The sequence below is a fragment of the Theobroma cacao genome, chromosome 2 (assembly GCF_053813885.1).
Source record: "Theobroma cacao isolate CCN51 chromosome 2, ASM5381388v1, whole genome shotgun sequence".
Taxonomy (NCBI): Eukaryota; Viridiplantae; Streptophyta; class Magnoliopsida; order Malvales; family Malvaceae; genus Theobroma; species Theobroma cacao.
The window spans coordinates 4,295,938-4,312,380 of record NC_142640.1 but is presented as its reverse complement, the minus strand read 5'-3'; the positions used below and the strand labels follow the sequence as shown (position 1 = coordinate 4,312,380).

Sequence of the window (16,443 nt, the reverse complement as noted above, 5' to 3'; positions counted from 1 at the left end):
TATTTTAGAAATGTAGATTCATAGCCCATAATGTAATTGTTTTATTACATTGCTGGACCGCTACTACACGGTTGGTGGTGGCTACAATGGCTAAAACTTGGACTCGCCAAACTATTAATTAATATCATCATATTGAAGTTTTTTTTAAAAAAAAATTTAAAAAAAGAATTTAAATTTTATTTTTTAAATAAAAAATTATACATCAATCAATAAATTAAATATTTAGATAAAATATTATATATCAACTAATAAGTTAAAAACTCAAATATCATCATATTTAAAGTTTAAAGATTAAACTATTAATGTCATTACGTTATACATTTCATGCATTGGAAATTTTGAGAAGGAACAATAATAAAAACCTGGCGTTTCTTCTTGCGCAAGTATTTATTAACTTTTAAATAATTAATTTAAATGGATTGAATTTGACCATTTCGATTTAATTTTTTTTTCTGTGTTAATCAATTAGGAAGGATAATTTATTGTATAATTTCAAATAAAAAACTCAATCACTAATTTATATATTTTTTATATACAAATATTATTAATATTTTTAATAAATAAAAATAAATTAAAAACATATAGACTTTATTAATAAAATATTATTGGAATATTGAACAAAAACTTTTAGATATATTTTATATAGAAAAAGTATTACTAATATTATTAATAATTAAAACTGATAGAATTTATTAATATAATAAATTTAACCATGTTCAATTTTAACATACATTGGATTAATTTTAATTATTTTTATAAAATTTTGTTCATCAAATTTCTAAAGTTTTTAAATCGCAATGCTTTCGGCTTGAAGGCGCAAAAAAGCAGGTCCTGGTTGACCTCTCTTCAACTGTAAGGCCCAGTGACTGCAGCAATGGGCTCGAGCTTTCCCGTCAGATCGGCTGGCTCAACACATTGGCCTCTAATTCATGTAGGAAATCTGCAAAACTTTTCTCACATACTTTCCAACCGATCCCAAATGTTTCAGTTCTCATAATAATTTCTGAATCGTATCGTTCCTTAATGCTACAACACTTAATCCCCATTCAAGCCGAAAAATCAGAATTTGTAGAAGATTAACAAAATGGAATCCTCAATGACATTTCAACACAAGTTTTTAAAGCTAAAACAATGTTTGTATTATCCCACAAAGAATAGCAAATAAAAATGATTTCTTTCTCACAAAGGAGGGACAGGGGAAAAGCCAGAAGCACCAAAAAAAAGAAAGAGACGACGCTCAGAAGACGTCTAAGAATGGATGAAAAAGTTCATCCTCATGTTACGAATCAGATTAACGAGATTTAATTTCTACAATCATCATCGCACCTTCTCTTTCTACATTAAATCCTCAAAATAAGCAAAATAAAAACGCAGAAAACATGGAAAATGATAAAGATAAAGGCTAGAGTTTTTGATTTTGGCAGAGGAAGGGACGAAAAGATCTGGTTTTGAAGCTGAACCAGTTTCGTTGTTAGGGTTTCAGAACTTGGCTATTATTTATCGCCGGTATCTTGACTCTAATTACGAAAATGCCAATGAAAAGTACTCCGGGTTTTAGCTGGGCCCTGGAAACCAGGCGGGGCTCGATTCAGATCAGATTGTAGCCCACAATCAGCAGAATCAAAGTGAGGCCCAAAACTTTCAAAAATTAATTAGGCTCCCTTAGTTGGCCCAATCAGTTTTCGGTGTAGGGACGGATTCTGTTCAACCATTCTTGTTTTTTTTTTTTTAATTTATGAAGTGAAAAAAATTCAAAGTCGATTCCTTAATCAGAAAGATGCATTTATTATTGAATTAAATATATAAATGTATAAATAATTATGATATCATTAAATTATTCATATCGTAATTTAATGATATCAGAATCTCACATAATAATTCTATTAAATTAAAATATAATCTAGATAACTGCCATAATTATGTTACAAACTCCATTTGATAAGATTATATAACAAGGTCTCAAAGCTGAGCTGGATTCGACTCCAGATAAGGTTGTAGCTCACAATCAGCATAATCTAGAGAGGCCCAAAACTTTCAAAAATTAATTGGACTCCATTAGTTGGTTCGATAATAATTTTTGTGTGTTTATTTATGGAATGAGAAAGATTCGATATTGATTTCTTAATTAAAAACATGTAAGGATTAACTATTTAGCTGTACAAATAATTACTTGTTAGTTTGAGGAAAAGATTTAAGGAATAAAACAAGTATACCAACTTGTAATTACCACCAAGTAAAATATAATTGTCATGGTAGACTCCCGCCCCCCGGGTTTTAGGGCAGGAGCCTTTACCTAAATATTACTACTAGTTCAATTCATTTGTCCTTAGTTGCTTATCCGATCACTTTTTTCCAGTTCAAGTATACCAATCCTGTCGGGGATTAAATTAAAGTAATCAGCTAACACTCATATTGCCAAACATGTCAACTTTCCATCTAACAGTTCAAAATCTTTGGCTGAATGGTTTTATAAAATTCTAAAATTAGATTCTTTAATTGAAAACATACATTTATTATTGTGTTGTAACATGGAAGTGTTTCAATTTTATGACGATAGTATAAATTATTGTCATAAAATGAAACACTTTATTTTAAGTGCTTTTCTTACTTATATTTTTTATTTTAAATTTTATTTTAATATATTGTTTCAATATAATAGTAGGGAATATCTGTTTTACTGTATCATTAAAAGTTATACATGTAAAATGGATTTCCCTACTCTAAGTATTTTTTCAAAACTTTCTTACAATCATGTAACTTGGAGGTACAGTTTATATCCACTCATTTGTACTTTTTATTTCGTAATTAATAAATCTTAATAGGGTAGCTAGACCCTATTAAATTAAAAAAAATACATTTATTATTGAATTAAATGTTTAAATATATAAATAATTACCATATTATTAAATTAATCTTATCGTAGTATAATAATATCGTGATCTAATATAATTATAATGATTTATCTTATAATCTGTATTATTGCCATAATTACATAAGAAACTAGCTTTGAGAATACCATATAATGAGGCCCCCTTTGTTATTAATTAACCAGTCAAAATTGTGTAACTTTGCTTCATTATTCCTTTACAAGAAAATCATATAGGTTGATTTTATTTTAATCTAGTTCCCGGCCTGCACACCCATCGAGACGAAGGAAGTCATCACAAGTGCACATGGCAGGAATGAATATTTGTAGCCATGCTAATATTGTTATCGTTTTATTTGAAGTTGTTTTTGCTTTTCTTATGGTTAACGCAGCTGCCAAAGCTCCCATAGACATGTCTACCGCCATTCTTTTGAGGGTCGATCAGGCTGGCCATGGGGACTTTAAGAAGATACAAGATGCAATAGACGCTGTTCCATCTAATAACTCTGAACTCTACTTCATTTTGGTTAAGCCAGGGACATACAGGTAACGTGTGGGTGTATGACCATGTTTATAGCTAAATACTACAACTCGATGGGCTAATTAAGATGGTTTTTGTTTTTTTTTTTCAGACTTTTTAACTCTTTGTTTTGTTTGAACTTTCATTGAGCAGGGAAAAGATTGTTGTGCCTGCTGATAAGCCATTTATAACATTGAGTGGCACTCGGGCCCAAGACACCATAATAACATGGAATGAGAGCGGGGGGATATTTGATTCTGCAGCGCTCACTGTATTGGCCTCTGACTTTGTTGGACAATATCTCACAATTCAGGTATCTATATATGTTGGCTTATATGTATAAACAATTCCTAGAGCTGTTGCTAGTCTCATCACTTTCTTCTCTTTCTTTTTCATCTAAAAATTCAGCATATGATGCGCCTCTAAACAGTGCTGGGCTTTGTGTGGGACTTCCTCCCATGTTCTGTGGGCACCAGTCTGAAATAAATAGGTTTTGTTTGTAGGGATGTAGGCCATTCAGGATGTTTGTCAAGGATGCAATTCTGATACAAATTCAAATTTTAGTCAACATAAAAATTGATGTATATTCCCAACACAATTTAAGTCCATTTCAGTCGAACAATCAATTGATATTACCCCTAAGCTCGCTGATTTACCTCCAAATTCTAATGAAATGAATTTGTGGCTGTAGAACACATTTGGGACGGGTGGCAAGGCTGTTGCAATGAGGGTATCAGGAGACAGAGCTGCATTCGATGGATGCAGGATTCTCTCCTATCAAGATACTCTCCTGGATGATACCGGAAAGCATTATTTCAAAAATTGCTACATTGAAGGAGGCACAGATTTCATATGTGGAAATGCTTCGTCCTTTTATGAAGTGAGTGCTTTACATTGTCTAAAAGAGACAAATTTAAATGGCAAAATTTTAGCAGTAAAAATTTTTCAAGGATGACTAACAAGTTGATACGACTTTTATCTCCTTGTAGGGATGCCATTTGCATTCCCTTTCAACAAAAAGTGGATCTATCACTGCTCAACATAGGAATTCACCTTCAGAGAATACCGGCTTCACTTTCTTGGGTTGCAAGATCACTGGCATTGGTGCTGCTTTCCTTGGAAGGCCGTGGGGTGCTTTTTCTCGGGTAGTCTTTGCCGAAACCTACATGTCCAATGTGATAATCCCACAAGGATGGGATGACTGGCAAGACCCAAGAAAGCAAAGGTACATATATATATCAGCTAATCTTGAAAATTAAAATTATCTATGTTTACTGGTTTAGTAACATTTTCTATTTTGCATGACAGGACTGCGTATTATGGTGAATACAAGTGCTATGGACCTGGAGCTGATGCATCAAAGAGGGTTCAGTGGTCACACCGCCTATCACAAAATGAAGCTGCACCATTCTTGACTATGGACATGATTGGAGGGAGAGGTTGGCTTAGACCTGCACCAACCAATTTCAAAAGGCGCCCCGGTTCCATTACCAGTGGCTGATGAAAATAATTAGATACTGATTGATTGTTATTGCATCAAATCTAGAAGAACACATTGATTTGATGTAGTAGTCCACAATAGACTAGTGACTTTATTGTAACATTCATGTACATATGACATACATGCACCCCTATGTTTATTCAATTAAAATAACTAAATAAGAGGGTTCTTATTCCACCTTAATTATCCTTTTTTATTCCCAAGTGAGATATGGCTGGCTGTTGTCATGTGCATAAAAAAACATTTTTGAACAACCCGAAGCAGCTGGAATCTGAAGTAAATCTTAACACTTTTCCTTAACGGTAAAGCTCACCAGCTCAGGGCGGTCGTGTTTGGTTTTAAGTAGCTCTCATGTTTATTTTCTTAGTATTTTATCAATAACATCTGGTCTCTCCGTCTTCTGATCTTCAAGTGTAACACCCTTCAAGTCCCTCTCATATTTTGCTTACAAGCGTTCATGTTCAACCTCTGCTCCTCCTCTTACCTAATTCAACAATACCCTCTCCCTTCCCTTTTAACAAACTGATAGCATTACTTAACCTTTTTCATACACTATAAAAACCATTAAACCTCAACTCCCTATGTCTCATCAGAAGAAACGTAACCCGGAATTCGAAGAATTAAGCACACAAAATGGCAGTAGGCAAAATTTTCTGCTCGGGGTCATTCTTTTTCTTCCTCTATCTAGTTGGCTTCATTTCTCTTCCTGCAGATGCAGCAGTGAGAAGATACCAATTCGATGTAGGCCTATTGAATCCATGGCATGTTGTATTCACCTTTTAGCTGAATTTATTTTCATTCTTAATGATAATATGGCTTTCTGTTCTTTCAGATTCAAGTGAAAAATGTTAGCAGGCTATGCCATGCTAAACCTGTTGTTACAGTCAATGGGATGTTTCCAGGGCCAACAATATACGCGAGAGAAGGCGACAGAGTTCTCATTAATGTCGCAAACTACGCCCAATATAACATGTCCATTCATTGGTAGGAAATGCATCATTTCTTTTGAAAATGCGATTCTCATGTCATGAAGTCAATTATTGGGCTTTGTTGATACGATTTTGTCATGGCAGGCATGGACTGAAACAATTTCGCAATGGATGGGCAGATGGACCAGCTTTTATAACACAATGCCCTATCCAGACAGGGCACAGTTACACGTACGATTTTAATGTAACGGGTCAAAGAGGAACTCTATGGTGGCATGCACATATCTTTTGGCTCAGAGCAACAGTTTATGGTGCAATTGTAATCATGCCAAAACAGGGGACCCCATTCCCTTTTCCTCAACCTTACAGGGAAACTAACATAATTTTAGGTGGGGTGAATTGTTCCGTATTGGTGGGACTATTTTAATTAGACAATTAACATGTTAATATTTCCATAATTCTTGTAATTGGCGCAGGTGAATGGTGGAATAACGATGTTGAAGAGATTGTTAAACAAGGGAACAAGCTGGGATTACCGCCAAATACATCTGATGCTCACACAATTAATGGAAAACCAGGGCCATTATTCCCATGTTCTGAGAAATGTAAGCTTAGCCTTTTTTTTAACGGAGTATTAGCACCGGCTTTTGGATTCAGCATACAAGGCCTTGCATTCTTATTTTTTTCTTTTCTTTTGCAGATACATTTGCGATGGAGGTAGAACAAGGAAAGACTTATCTCTTGAGAATTATCAATGCTGCACTCAACGATGAACTTTTCCTTGCCATTGCTGGCCACAATATGACGGTGGTAGAAATAGATGCAGTTTATACTAAACCGTTTACTACACAAGCAATTCTAATTGCACCAGGGCAGACCACAAATGTTCTTGTTCAAGCCACCCAAGCACCTGGTAGATATTTCATGGCGGCTAGGCCTTTCATGGATGCACCATTGACCGTAGACAACAAAACCGCCACGGCTATACTTCAATATAAAGGTGTTCCAAACACTGTCCTCCCAATCCTTCCTCAGCTACCATCACCAAATGACACAGCTTTTGCATTGAGATACAATGCCAAACTTAGGAGCCTAAACTCTCTACAATACCCAGCAAATGTGCCCCTTAAAGTTGACAGACATCTCTTCTACACAATTGGATTAGGAATCAACCCATGTGCAACTTGCCTGAATGGAACACAACTCACTGCATCTTTGAACAACATTACCTTTGTTATGCCACAGATTGGCCTTCTTCAAGCTCAATATTTCAACGTCAAGGGAGTATTTAGAACAGATTTCCCTGACCGCCCTCCTAAACCTTTCAATTACACTGGTGCTCCATTGACTGCCAATCTTGGTACTACTTTAGGCACCAGGCTAAGCAAGATTGCTTTCAATTCCACAGTTGAGTTAGTGCTACAGGATACCAATCTTCTAACTGTTGAATCCCATCCATTCCACCTTCATGGTTATAATTTCTTTGTCGTTGGGACTGGAATCGGGAACTTTGACCCAGCAAAAGACCCAGCTAAATTTAACTTGGTTGACCCTCCTGAAAGAAACACAGTTGGAGTACCGACCGGTGGGTGGACCGCCATAAGGTTCAGGGCTGATAATCCAGGTACATTCACCAGAAACTCAATATAAACATGGCATTAGAAAGAAAGCAATTTAAAACAACGAAAAAATAATAGTAATCCTCTACAGTCTAAACCAATTCTTTTCATTCTTCAGGAGTTTGGTTCATGCACTGTCATTTGGAGCTCCATACCGGCTGGGGTTTGAAGACAGCTTTTGTGGTGGAGAATGGAAAGGGACCAGATCAATCCATTTTGCCTCCTCCCAAGGACCTTCCACCTTGCTAGTTGTTTCCTGGTTTACACAAAAGCCTAAAGGGCGCGGCTAACTCTTGTTAAGCTGACTATTTTTCTTTTTGACTCTTTCCTGCAAAGGGCAGGAGTTATATTGGAGGATAAATTTTTATCTATGAAGGCAAATAATTACAATTGTATGAGGTTCTTGGAATTGTGATTAAAATCTTGTTGTGTGGAATAAAATGATTTGGTCTGAAATTTTTTACTCTGCTTTTTGATTCAAATGTATGGTGTCCCTAGAACTCAACGCTTATCTTATAACATAAGGCAGGCTATGCAAGAAGCAAAGTCCACTTCAATTCCTTAGATACAATATATTAGCCAATTAATCCTGGTAACAGCACAACTCGAATAGTTTTGCTAAATTTGTTCAATATGAAATCCGGGAGCTCTGTTACTAAAAGGTTTTACCATGATTTCAATAGCAGATACGACTTATTTACCTATATAATTTATCAATTTTCATACAAAAAATACACATATCAGCTACAGATACGTGAACCTTCGCATAGCAATAATACAAATCAATCATGTATGGTGCTCTCCAGGTGTCGGAGACTTCAATCATTTGATGTACTCTATCCGTATTCCTTCAATTGTTGCTGCAGCTGCCGTCCTTGGCAACGATGTAATCCATATGCTTTCATCTGTATCTACTTCCAAATCTTTCAGTTGTTCTGAGACCCCCAATTCAAGAACTGTCTTCCTCCTCACAATGTCCCCACCATGATCTCTCTCCCTGAAACCAACACCCTTGGGAATGTGAACAAATATCCCCGAAAATTCTCCGAACTTTGGGATGATGATCGTATGATTAACAACATTTACATAAACATCAAATTTAACAAATGCGTCCCCTTTCACTTCGATTCCGTGCACAACTATGACTTCTTCCTCTTCTTTTTCTCTCTCTCCAATGATTTTTAAACCTAAATACCTTTACTGTCAATGGAAACTGGAAATCTACAAAAAGCACTGGCGATTCAAATCCCGGAGGGCAACAGTAAACAATAAGATCTGGACTACCAAAAGATGGATGGCACGCTGTTAAGTTTGGGCCGACAACTTTGCTCGTTACAGCCTTGTCCATGCTAAGGTCGTGGTTACTGGAAGCCCAGCCTGAGCCTCCCAGCTTCCCGAGAATCATGTCTGTTAGTTCCCTGGACAGCTCGAAAGTAAGGGCTTGTTACAGGTTCAAAGGATCTACAAGGAACAAAAAGCAAGGAAGACTAACATGGATACGTCATGTACATGCTGTTCTGATATATTGATATAGCCAATTGTAATATTGGCTTTACATGTATTAATTAAGTGACAAATCAATGATTAACACAGGACAAAGACTTGCACAAAGTACCCCATATATAAACGCTGCCTGAACTTGATGCAATTCCAGGATTCGAATAGTCAAAGGCAGCATTGCGACGATGAGAGCTAACACAACTGTAAGAATCCATTTCTTCTGCTCCATGGCTGGAAATCCAGGACCTTGCTAACAAGCTTGCCTTGAAAGCCTTAAAACGCTCCGAGATTCCTGGAGACAAAAATCTGCTCCTGACCATCTCCTTGATAATACTGAGATGGATGAGTGATGACTAACTGATCCCAGAAGAGAACCACCAACTGAATCAAGCATACAAAATTTTCTCTAATTCAGTTGCAATGTCAGAGGCCTTGCTTCTGAGGGGATCGATCTAAACAGAAGCAGCTTTTTAGGTTAACGAACATGCAACATAATAGCAACGTACAAACAATGTCGAGCAACAATTGCTCGAAGTTGAATAAAAGAGACGAGATTTACCCAATCTAACAATATCGGTGTAACCCACTAACTAAATATGGGATTAATGAAAATCTGACAAATCTCGTGAATTTGATCAAGTTGAAGTAGATCATTTGCGTACCCAATCTAACATAAGAATTGAACTAATTCGATAATCAAGTCAGCAGTTCAACCAATTTGACCGTCGATTTGGTCCGATTTTAATAACTATATATGCAATTTACTTTCACTTAAAATTTTTTTCCTTATTATTTTTTTGCAATTCGAACAGGGATTCCTCTCCTCTTAATCAAACTAGCTTTTGATCCTAATATGTAAAATTTTAATACACAGAATAAAATATTTTGGAAAGATTTTTGTGGCCATTGATCATTGATTCAAAAAGGAAACCTATTTAATTCCACTTAAAAATTGGTCTTAGAATCATGTAAATTAAACAATATATAATTTTAGTTTACTTACAGCTTACTTATTCTCCTTCATAAAATTAATTGATGAGAGTATACCTTTTCCACTTAGTTTCCGGATCTCTAATTTTAAACATTTTCCGTCATAACATCTTAAAAACTACTCAACAACCAGGTGATTGTCGTTTCTCCAATAAATACTCCTCAATTAATAGCATAAGTTAAAAAATTTAATAGGCTCATCAAGTTAATTAGGATCATTAGTCACGTTTATTATATTGATTGCCTTAAATACATGTATAATGAGTTTTTTAATTAAATTATAACGCCACGTCCATATCATTAAGAATATTAGGGACTTGAATTTGGATAAAAATGGCAATAAGAAGGACGTGAATATATATTTATATTTTTATATATACCATGATTAGCTGGATCGATCCATCAAAAAAGGATCCATGGATTTGAGCAGGGGTAAAAATTTTAGATTTTTTATTTAGATTAAATGTAATGAAAAGTGATAAGAATTTATTTAGATTTTTTTTTAATTTTTTTGAAAGAAAGGTATTCGGATTTGCTTTTTAAATAAAAAATTATACACTAATCAATAAACAAATATTCAAATATAAAAAAATTATTTAAATTTATTTTTTAATAATTCAAAAACCCCTTTAGGTATTATACCAAATTTGACTTGTTTCTTGGAAAAAAACAATTCTTTACCTACCTTGATTTGAAAAATAGAAAACAGAGATAGTCCACGATAGATCCAAACCTGATTAACAAAATAAAGAAATCAAAGCCGACGGCAATCAATTTTTAGCCTTTTCGGTTAAATTTGCTACAGTTTGGCTCACGTTGCTAAATCTAGGCCTTAAGTCGTTGGATACGCTTTTAGCCTATTATTATTAGCCCATACTAATGGAATATCTCTCATCTAATCAGTTCCCCATTTCAATTAACCTCTTATTTGGATTTAGACATTTTTGTTTTTTTTTCTTTCATTAAATATGCCATTTGAATATATATTATATTATTTTATCTTATTTATTTTAATGAAAAAAATGTTTTCTTTAATTATATAACGAATATATTAATTATAAACATAGATAACAATATTTTCAATTAAAGCTTTGGAAATAAATAATAGAGGTACTAAAGGTAAGGCTGAACTAAGATTGTTGATAGACATAGACGAATAGGGTTGGGTCAGACGAATAAGTGGTCCAAGACTAATTCACGTGTCATAATAAATGTGTTGATAAATAATAGATAAGAAAATAATTGAAGGGCTCTTAACCCACTGAAAACATGCCCATGACACGTGCTATGAGGGAAAAATAACTTTATTCGAGAAATTACTCTGAATCTAGACAGAATAAAAGACAATATTTTCCATCATTAAATAAACATTATTTATCTTTGTTTCAATGACTAAAAATGAGATCTCCAAAATAAAGGAGACTTCAAAAGTTTTTCTCTCATTCCTTCTTTCTCTAATGAAGACATGAATTTATTTGATATACTTAATTTGTACTCCTTCAATTGTTACACTGCTACAACTTGCTGTCCTTGGCAACAATGTGACCCAGATGCTTTCATCTTCCATTGCTTCCAAATCTTCCAATAGTTCTGACACTCCCAGTTTGAGATCGATCTTCCTCTTCATCATCTCCCCACCCCCAGGAATGTGAGCGAAGGTCCCCGCGAATTCCCTGGACTTTGGAGAGATTATCGTCTGATCAACCATGTTTACATACACATCAAACTTAGCATATGCGTCCCCTTTCACTTCAATGCCGTGAACAACTATGACCTCTTCCTCTCCTTTCTCCCTCTTGGTCAAATGATTTTTAGACCTGTTAACCTTTACTGTCAAGCTAGCGTCTAGAGCCCGACCATGGGGCCCGAAATCAGAGGACAGTCGGAATTGGTTCTCATTCTCTTTCGATTTTAATATCTGACGGGCTACCTTTGGCGGAACTGAAGGCGTGGGACGTTTATTCAACCACGGACGATCGACCTCCTCGTAAGAATAACCAAGTTTGGAGATATCAAGAACATCACGAACCTTAATCTTTACCAGCTTCAAGTTCTCATCATAAAAGAAAAAGAAAGAGTTTAGCCAATCTGGATCTTTGATATCCAATTCATGTTTATGAATCTCCCTCCAAACTTCCCAAAGACGATCTATATTGGAATGATGTGCATAGAAAATAGGGTCTCTTGCTGCTGAGTAGAATTTACCCATATCCTCCCTTCCAGGTTCTAGATTGCTCCCTACCCATGTATGCAAAGTGTTGTGAGGGGCACTCTCTACAGTGCCGGGTGAATTACAATATCCTTCATTGGCTTTATATGTGCATCCCATGAACAATTCCGTCTTCTTTGCACCAGATACCATTTGGTTATACATAAATGCCAAGTTTGTATCCAACTGCTCTTGAGGACTCAAATTTGTTTCCTCGAAGTAGTTCAAATCTGCCACCCGCGGTGGAAAATGTGAAAAGTCACGTACCTTGTGAAAGAATGATAAATTCATGTTCGCGTAAATATCCGGCATCACCATTCCTTCAGGGATGTCCCAAGTCCAAACCGGAAAAGCAAACGTGTCATCTCCGATTAGACTACCGATGATGCGTTCGTGGAAGTAGATCATCATGCGGTGCCAGGGAAAGAATAACCATGTTCTGTGAATACTAAGAGGGGTATTGGAGTTTTGTTGGTCGTAGGCTCCAGTACAAAAGAGACAGTGCAAGTTGGCTTGACGGGCAAAACTTCGAGGATCATCGTATGGCAAGGACTTCATGATCGACAAGGCCTTGTTGTATTTGGCGATGTAGTTCTCGTCCACAAGTTGGACTGGCCTGCGCACACGTTTTGGCGATTGAGGATCAGGAAACTGGAAATCGACAAAGGGCACTGGCGATTCAAACCCCGGAGGACAACAGTGAACAAGAAGATCTGGACGACCATATGATGGGTGGCACGCTGTTAAGTTCGGGGCGATAAATTTGCTCGCTAGAGCCTTGTCTGTGCTAAGGTCGTGGTTACTGGAAGCCCAGCCTCCCAGCTTTCCGAGTATCATGTCTGTTAGTTCCCTGGAGAAATCAAAAGTAAGGACTTGTTACAGATCAAAGAGATCTGATAGGAAAAAAAGACAAAAATCAAGATAGAATTGGATTCACACGTCATGTATAAGTTTTTAAGATACATTTATTAATTAAGTGACAAATCAATGCGAGAAAAAGGAAGAAAACTTGCATAAAGTACCCCGTATATAAACGCTGAACTTGATGCGATTCCAGGATTCGAAAAGTCAAAGGCAGCATTGCCACGATGAGGGCTAACACAACTGTAAGAATCCATTTCTTCTTCTCCATGGCTGGAAATCCAGGACCTTGCTAACAAGCTTGCGTCGAAAGCCTTAAACTGCTCCAAGATTCCTGGAGGACAAATTTCTGCTCCTGACCTTCTCCTTGATAGTAATGAGACTGGTGACTAACTGATTCAAGACGAAAAGCACCAGCTCAAATCAAGCATGTACATATAAATATATACGCCCAACCTCTTTTTCGCTCTACAACATAAGTCTTCTGTTCCAGTTTCACCGACGGAGGCCTCTCTTCTGAGGGGATCTAAATAGAAGAAGCATATTAAGTTGACGAACGTGCAAAATAATGGGCATCAAGCATAAATAAAATCGAGCAAAAGATTGCTGTAAGTTGAATGAAGGAGACAATAGATTTACCTTTTGATGCTCTTCCCAAGCCGCTCAATCCCTTTCCACAGGACTGATCTACTTTACGCATGAATACTGCAACTTAAATAATTCAATGTTCACTGCAAACAGCTGGTCTTTGATTGAAATCAACGGTCTCTAAATTTCTCACGAGTTATAAAACAAAATCGTTGCAATAATAATATTATATTATCAATTCAAAAAGGCGTCTGGGAATCATTTTCTTTATTAAATTTCCCCGAAGACAGCAAAAATTGACTGTCCATGTCTGAAAACATGTGCCTTAGATCAGACAAATTAAATACAGCATGGTGTGTGCAAATACATGCAGACTTTGTGCAACTTGGACCCGTGCAACCAGAACGCAAGTAATTTCTTTACGTAACAAAGTAAAAGAAGATATTGGTAGATTATGCTCACCTACTCGATGCATCAATAATTAGCGGATTGCGACTTCTCTGGTGCAACACGGGAATAACCTTTTAATTAATAGTATAAGTTAAAAAGCTTAATTTCTAGCCTAATGACTAGTAGAAGGACACGAGCCAATAATTAAGCCTTTCAAATTATCTGCATGGGTTTAAAATATATGACATGGTTGCCTCGTGGTTAAGATCATTTTGTATTATTTTAAGAAAATATATATATATTTATTTAATACTATAATGAGTTTTTTTTTTCATTTTGTATACGTGCAAAAAATCAATATTTGTCTGAATTTTACAAATTAAATTAAATTCAAACTCGTTTAAATATGATAGATAGATCTGTAAACGAAATAAGTTTTTTGTGCAAAAACTTGCTTTTATTATCTAAATAATATATATAGACTTTTCCTAATAAGACACTTCACAATAATTAGAATTTTGGTACACTTAATTTCGAAGTTTTGGATTTAAACATTGAGGAAGAGAAGATTATTACTTTTCAAAATAGACCTTATTAATTTACCTCTTATAAAAGTTACTAATGATCAATTTGTTTTTCTCAAATTTTAGTTCAAAATTGAAATAAAAAATTAAAAATCTCCTAACTTATTATTACTTATTAGGCTAGCTCTTATTTATACCATATACTAACTTTAAAAATTAAATCAAACAAAAATTATAAAAGAAGGATTAGATTATAAAATAGGACACCAAATCTAGAATATCTCTATAAATATAAAATCTGGGCATGTTGATACCCATATAATATATTATTAAAAAAAAGGAATCTTCCCGAGCACATTTTTGGGAGTTATTCATTTTTTTTTTAAGAAATGCCATACTTTGATGCCTTCTCTATGAAATATCAACCACAATGCAGGTATACAAAAACAAACCCTGCATATCAAAACAACCACAAACCAGCCCCCTGCTGCCTGTTGACTGCACCCAGCAAGCCTACCATGATTATGGCCAGCACAACCCTCCCAACCAGGCATGCTGGCACCCAGACAACACAGCTTACAGACACCATCAAATAAAGGCATCATAAATAGACAATAGATCAACAAAGCCCTGCATACCCTTCTCTTATCAACGAGAGATCCAAAAATATACACACTATACAAAATAAACAGTTTTCTACACATTATCAATTTCACCTGAGGACGGCACAAGATCAGGATTAATCTTAAGAAGTCAAGTGAAGGAGTTGTTCATTTGTAGATGTTTTTATTATTAAAAAAAAAAGGGTAAGGGCTGCAAAACGACGACATTATGATGTTCATTTGTAGATGCTTGATAAATTTATTATATTGTCACCCATTCTAATAGTGCTCTTGTCTAATTACACTTAATTTTAAAATTATGATGAAATTCGATAAATTAACATTGGTATGATCATACTCAAAAGATTTTAAATTTGTAGACTTTAAAGATTGTTATTTACTAATTAATATTCTCAAATTTCTTTATGTGTGTGTGATTTAGGGTTTAATTCATGGCAAACAGTAGTACAATCTTTTCAATTATATTTGTTCTGAATTTGATTCATCATACCGGCCATTAACACGTGATGTGTGAACAATAACGCTTAACTCAATTATTATTGATTTATTTTAATAAAAAAATTCAAAACATTTGGCTGATTGGACACGAAAGCTTTGAAACTAATGATGAGAGTACTTACAAATCTTAACAAAATATAAAAACTATGTGCACATGCAACATAAGGTTTGCCTATACTTTGTAAGTTTATTAAATAGATATTATAAGATTTTTTCTACATACCTTACCTACCTTGGTTGTTGAAAGAAAAAATAAAAGGAACAGAGACAGATCCAAACATTATTGTTACAAAAATAAGTGCATCAATTAATAGTATGAGTTAAAAGAAGTTATGAAGATCGGTTCAAAGAAAAACGAGACTCAGAGCTGGCAGATGGTCAAAGACCAAAAACAAATCAAATCAAAGTTTTGCTCTCAGTCTTAACTCATTGTACATGCTTTTTTAGCCTTTTTATTAGGAAAATATATAGCGATGTCATCATAACTTATCAATTACTCATTTGACTTTAGCCTATTTTATGTACACTTTTGTACGCTGTTAGCATTTTTTTTTAAAAAAAGTATTTGCAGTTTGCACTTAAATTTGATAACAAAAAACAAATATAGCACAAGTTATTTTAGTGATGTAAAAAATCCATTAATTGTGAATATTAATAGTTATTTTCATTTGGAGCTTTCTAGATACATATTTTTTTGCTTGAGGTTAATTTAAGAATTTATTTTTAATTCTTTTCTGTTCAAGTTTATTAATTTTTCAAAATTGTCATTTTTTTGAAGAGGTTTTTTAATCTTATAGAAACAAGTATTAATTACCCTCTCTATCC

At 34.8% G+C, this 16,443-nt stretch overlaps 3 protein-coding genes and 1 non-coding gene across 5 annotated transcripts; 2 read left to right on the top strand and 2 right to left on the bottom strand.

Moving 5' to 3' along the window:
* Positions 1-1,235: 1,235 nt before the first annotated feature.
* LOC148763941 (small nucleolar RNA U30) lies at positions 1,236-1,325 on the bottom strand. The gene has a single exon (XR_016024951.1). It is a non-coding gene; the product is annotated as a small nucleolar RNA U30 (small nucleolar RNA).
* A 1,842-nt stretch (positions 1,326-3,167) lies between these two features.
* Positions 3,168-4,887, top strand: PE11 (pectinesterase 11). Its single transcript, XM_018114842.2, has 5 exons — positions 3,168-3,412; positions 3,540-3,699; positions 4,078-4,266; positions 4,376-4,611; positions 4,695-4,887. The coding sequence occupies exons 1-5, from the start codon at positions 3,174-3,176 to the stop codon at positions 4,885-4,887; spliced, it is 1,017 nt and encodes a 338-aa protein (XP_017970331.2). The 5' UTR covers positions 3,168-3,173.
* A 598-nt stretch (positions 4,888-5,485) lies between these two features.
* LOC18607765 (laccase-11-like) lies at positions 5,486-7,891 on the top strand. The gene is made up of 6 exons (XM_018114646.2): positions 5,486-5,628; positions 5,720-5,871; positions 5,961-6,205; positions 6,293-6,421; positions 6,517-7,440; positions 7,554-7,891. Exons 1-6 carry the CDS (start codon positions 5,521-5,523, stop codon positions 7,682-7,684), a joined length of 1,689 nt encoding a protein of 562 aa, XP_017970135.2. The 5' UTR covers positions 5,486-5,520; the 3' UTR covers positions 7,685-7,891.
* Positions 7,892-11,213: 3,322 nt separating this feature from the next.
* Positions 11,214-13,793, bottom strand: LOC18607763 (aureusidin synthase-like). Of its 2 annotated transcripts, none has more exons than XM_007042098.3 (3): positions 13,635-13,793; positions 13,157-13,521; positions 11,214-12,984 (listed from the first exon to the last, which is right to left on the bottom strand). In XM_007042098.3, exons 2-3 carry the CDS (start codon positions 13,264-13,266, stop codon positions 11,397-11,399), a joined length of 1,698 nt encoding a protein of 565 aa, XP_007042160.3. In that variant the 5' UTR covers positions 13,267-13,521; positions 13,635-13,793; the 3' UTR covers positions 11,214-11,396. The 2 variants fall into 2 exon arrangements, with proteins under 2 accessions (XP_007042160.3, XP_007042161.3); XM_007042099.3 differs by having other exon boundaries at positions 13,157-13,511; positions 13,635-13,785.
* Positions 13,794-16,443: the final 2,650 nt, after the last annotated feature.

What these genes read in the sequence shown, in the direction of transcription:
- PE11 (XM_018114842.2), top strand. Translation starts at nt 3,174, where the DNA reads ATGGCAGGAATGAATATTTGTAGCCATGCTAATATTGTTATCGTTTTA. An exon ending in GACAATATCTCACAATTCAG is followed by an intron (nt 3,700 to 4,077) that starts GTATCTATATAT and finishes TTGTGGCTGTAG; the next exon opens with AACACATTTGGGACGGGTGG. An exon ending in CAAGACCCAAGAAAGCAAAG is followed by an intron (nt 4,612 to 4,694) that starts GTACATATATAT and finishes TTTGCATGACAG; the next exon opens with GACTGCGTATTATGGTGAAT.
- LOC18607765 (XM_018114646.2), top strand. Translation starts at nt 5,521, where the DNA reads ATGGCAGTAGGCAAAATTTTCTGCTCGGGGTCATTCTTTTTCTTCCTC. An exon ending in TGAGAAGATACCAATTCGAT is followed by an intron (nt 5,629 to 5,719) that starts GTAGGCCTATTG and finishes CTGTTCTTTCAG; the next exon opens with ATTCAAGTGAAAAATGTTAG. An exon ending in GGAAACTAACATAATTTTAG is followed by an intron (nt 6,206 to 6,292) that starts GTGGGGTGAATT and finishes TAATTGGCGCAG; the next exon opens with GTGAATGGTGGAATAACGAT.
- LOC18607763 (XM_007042098.3), bottom strand. Translation starts at nt 13,266, where the DNA reads ATGGAGAAGAAGAAATGGATTCTTACAGTTGTGTTAGCCCTCATCGTG. An exon ending in GTTCAGCGTTTATATACGGG is followed by an intron (nt 12,985 to 13,156) that starts GTACTTTATGCA and finishes TGATTTCTCCAG; the next exon opens with GGAACTAACAGACATGATAC.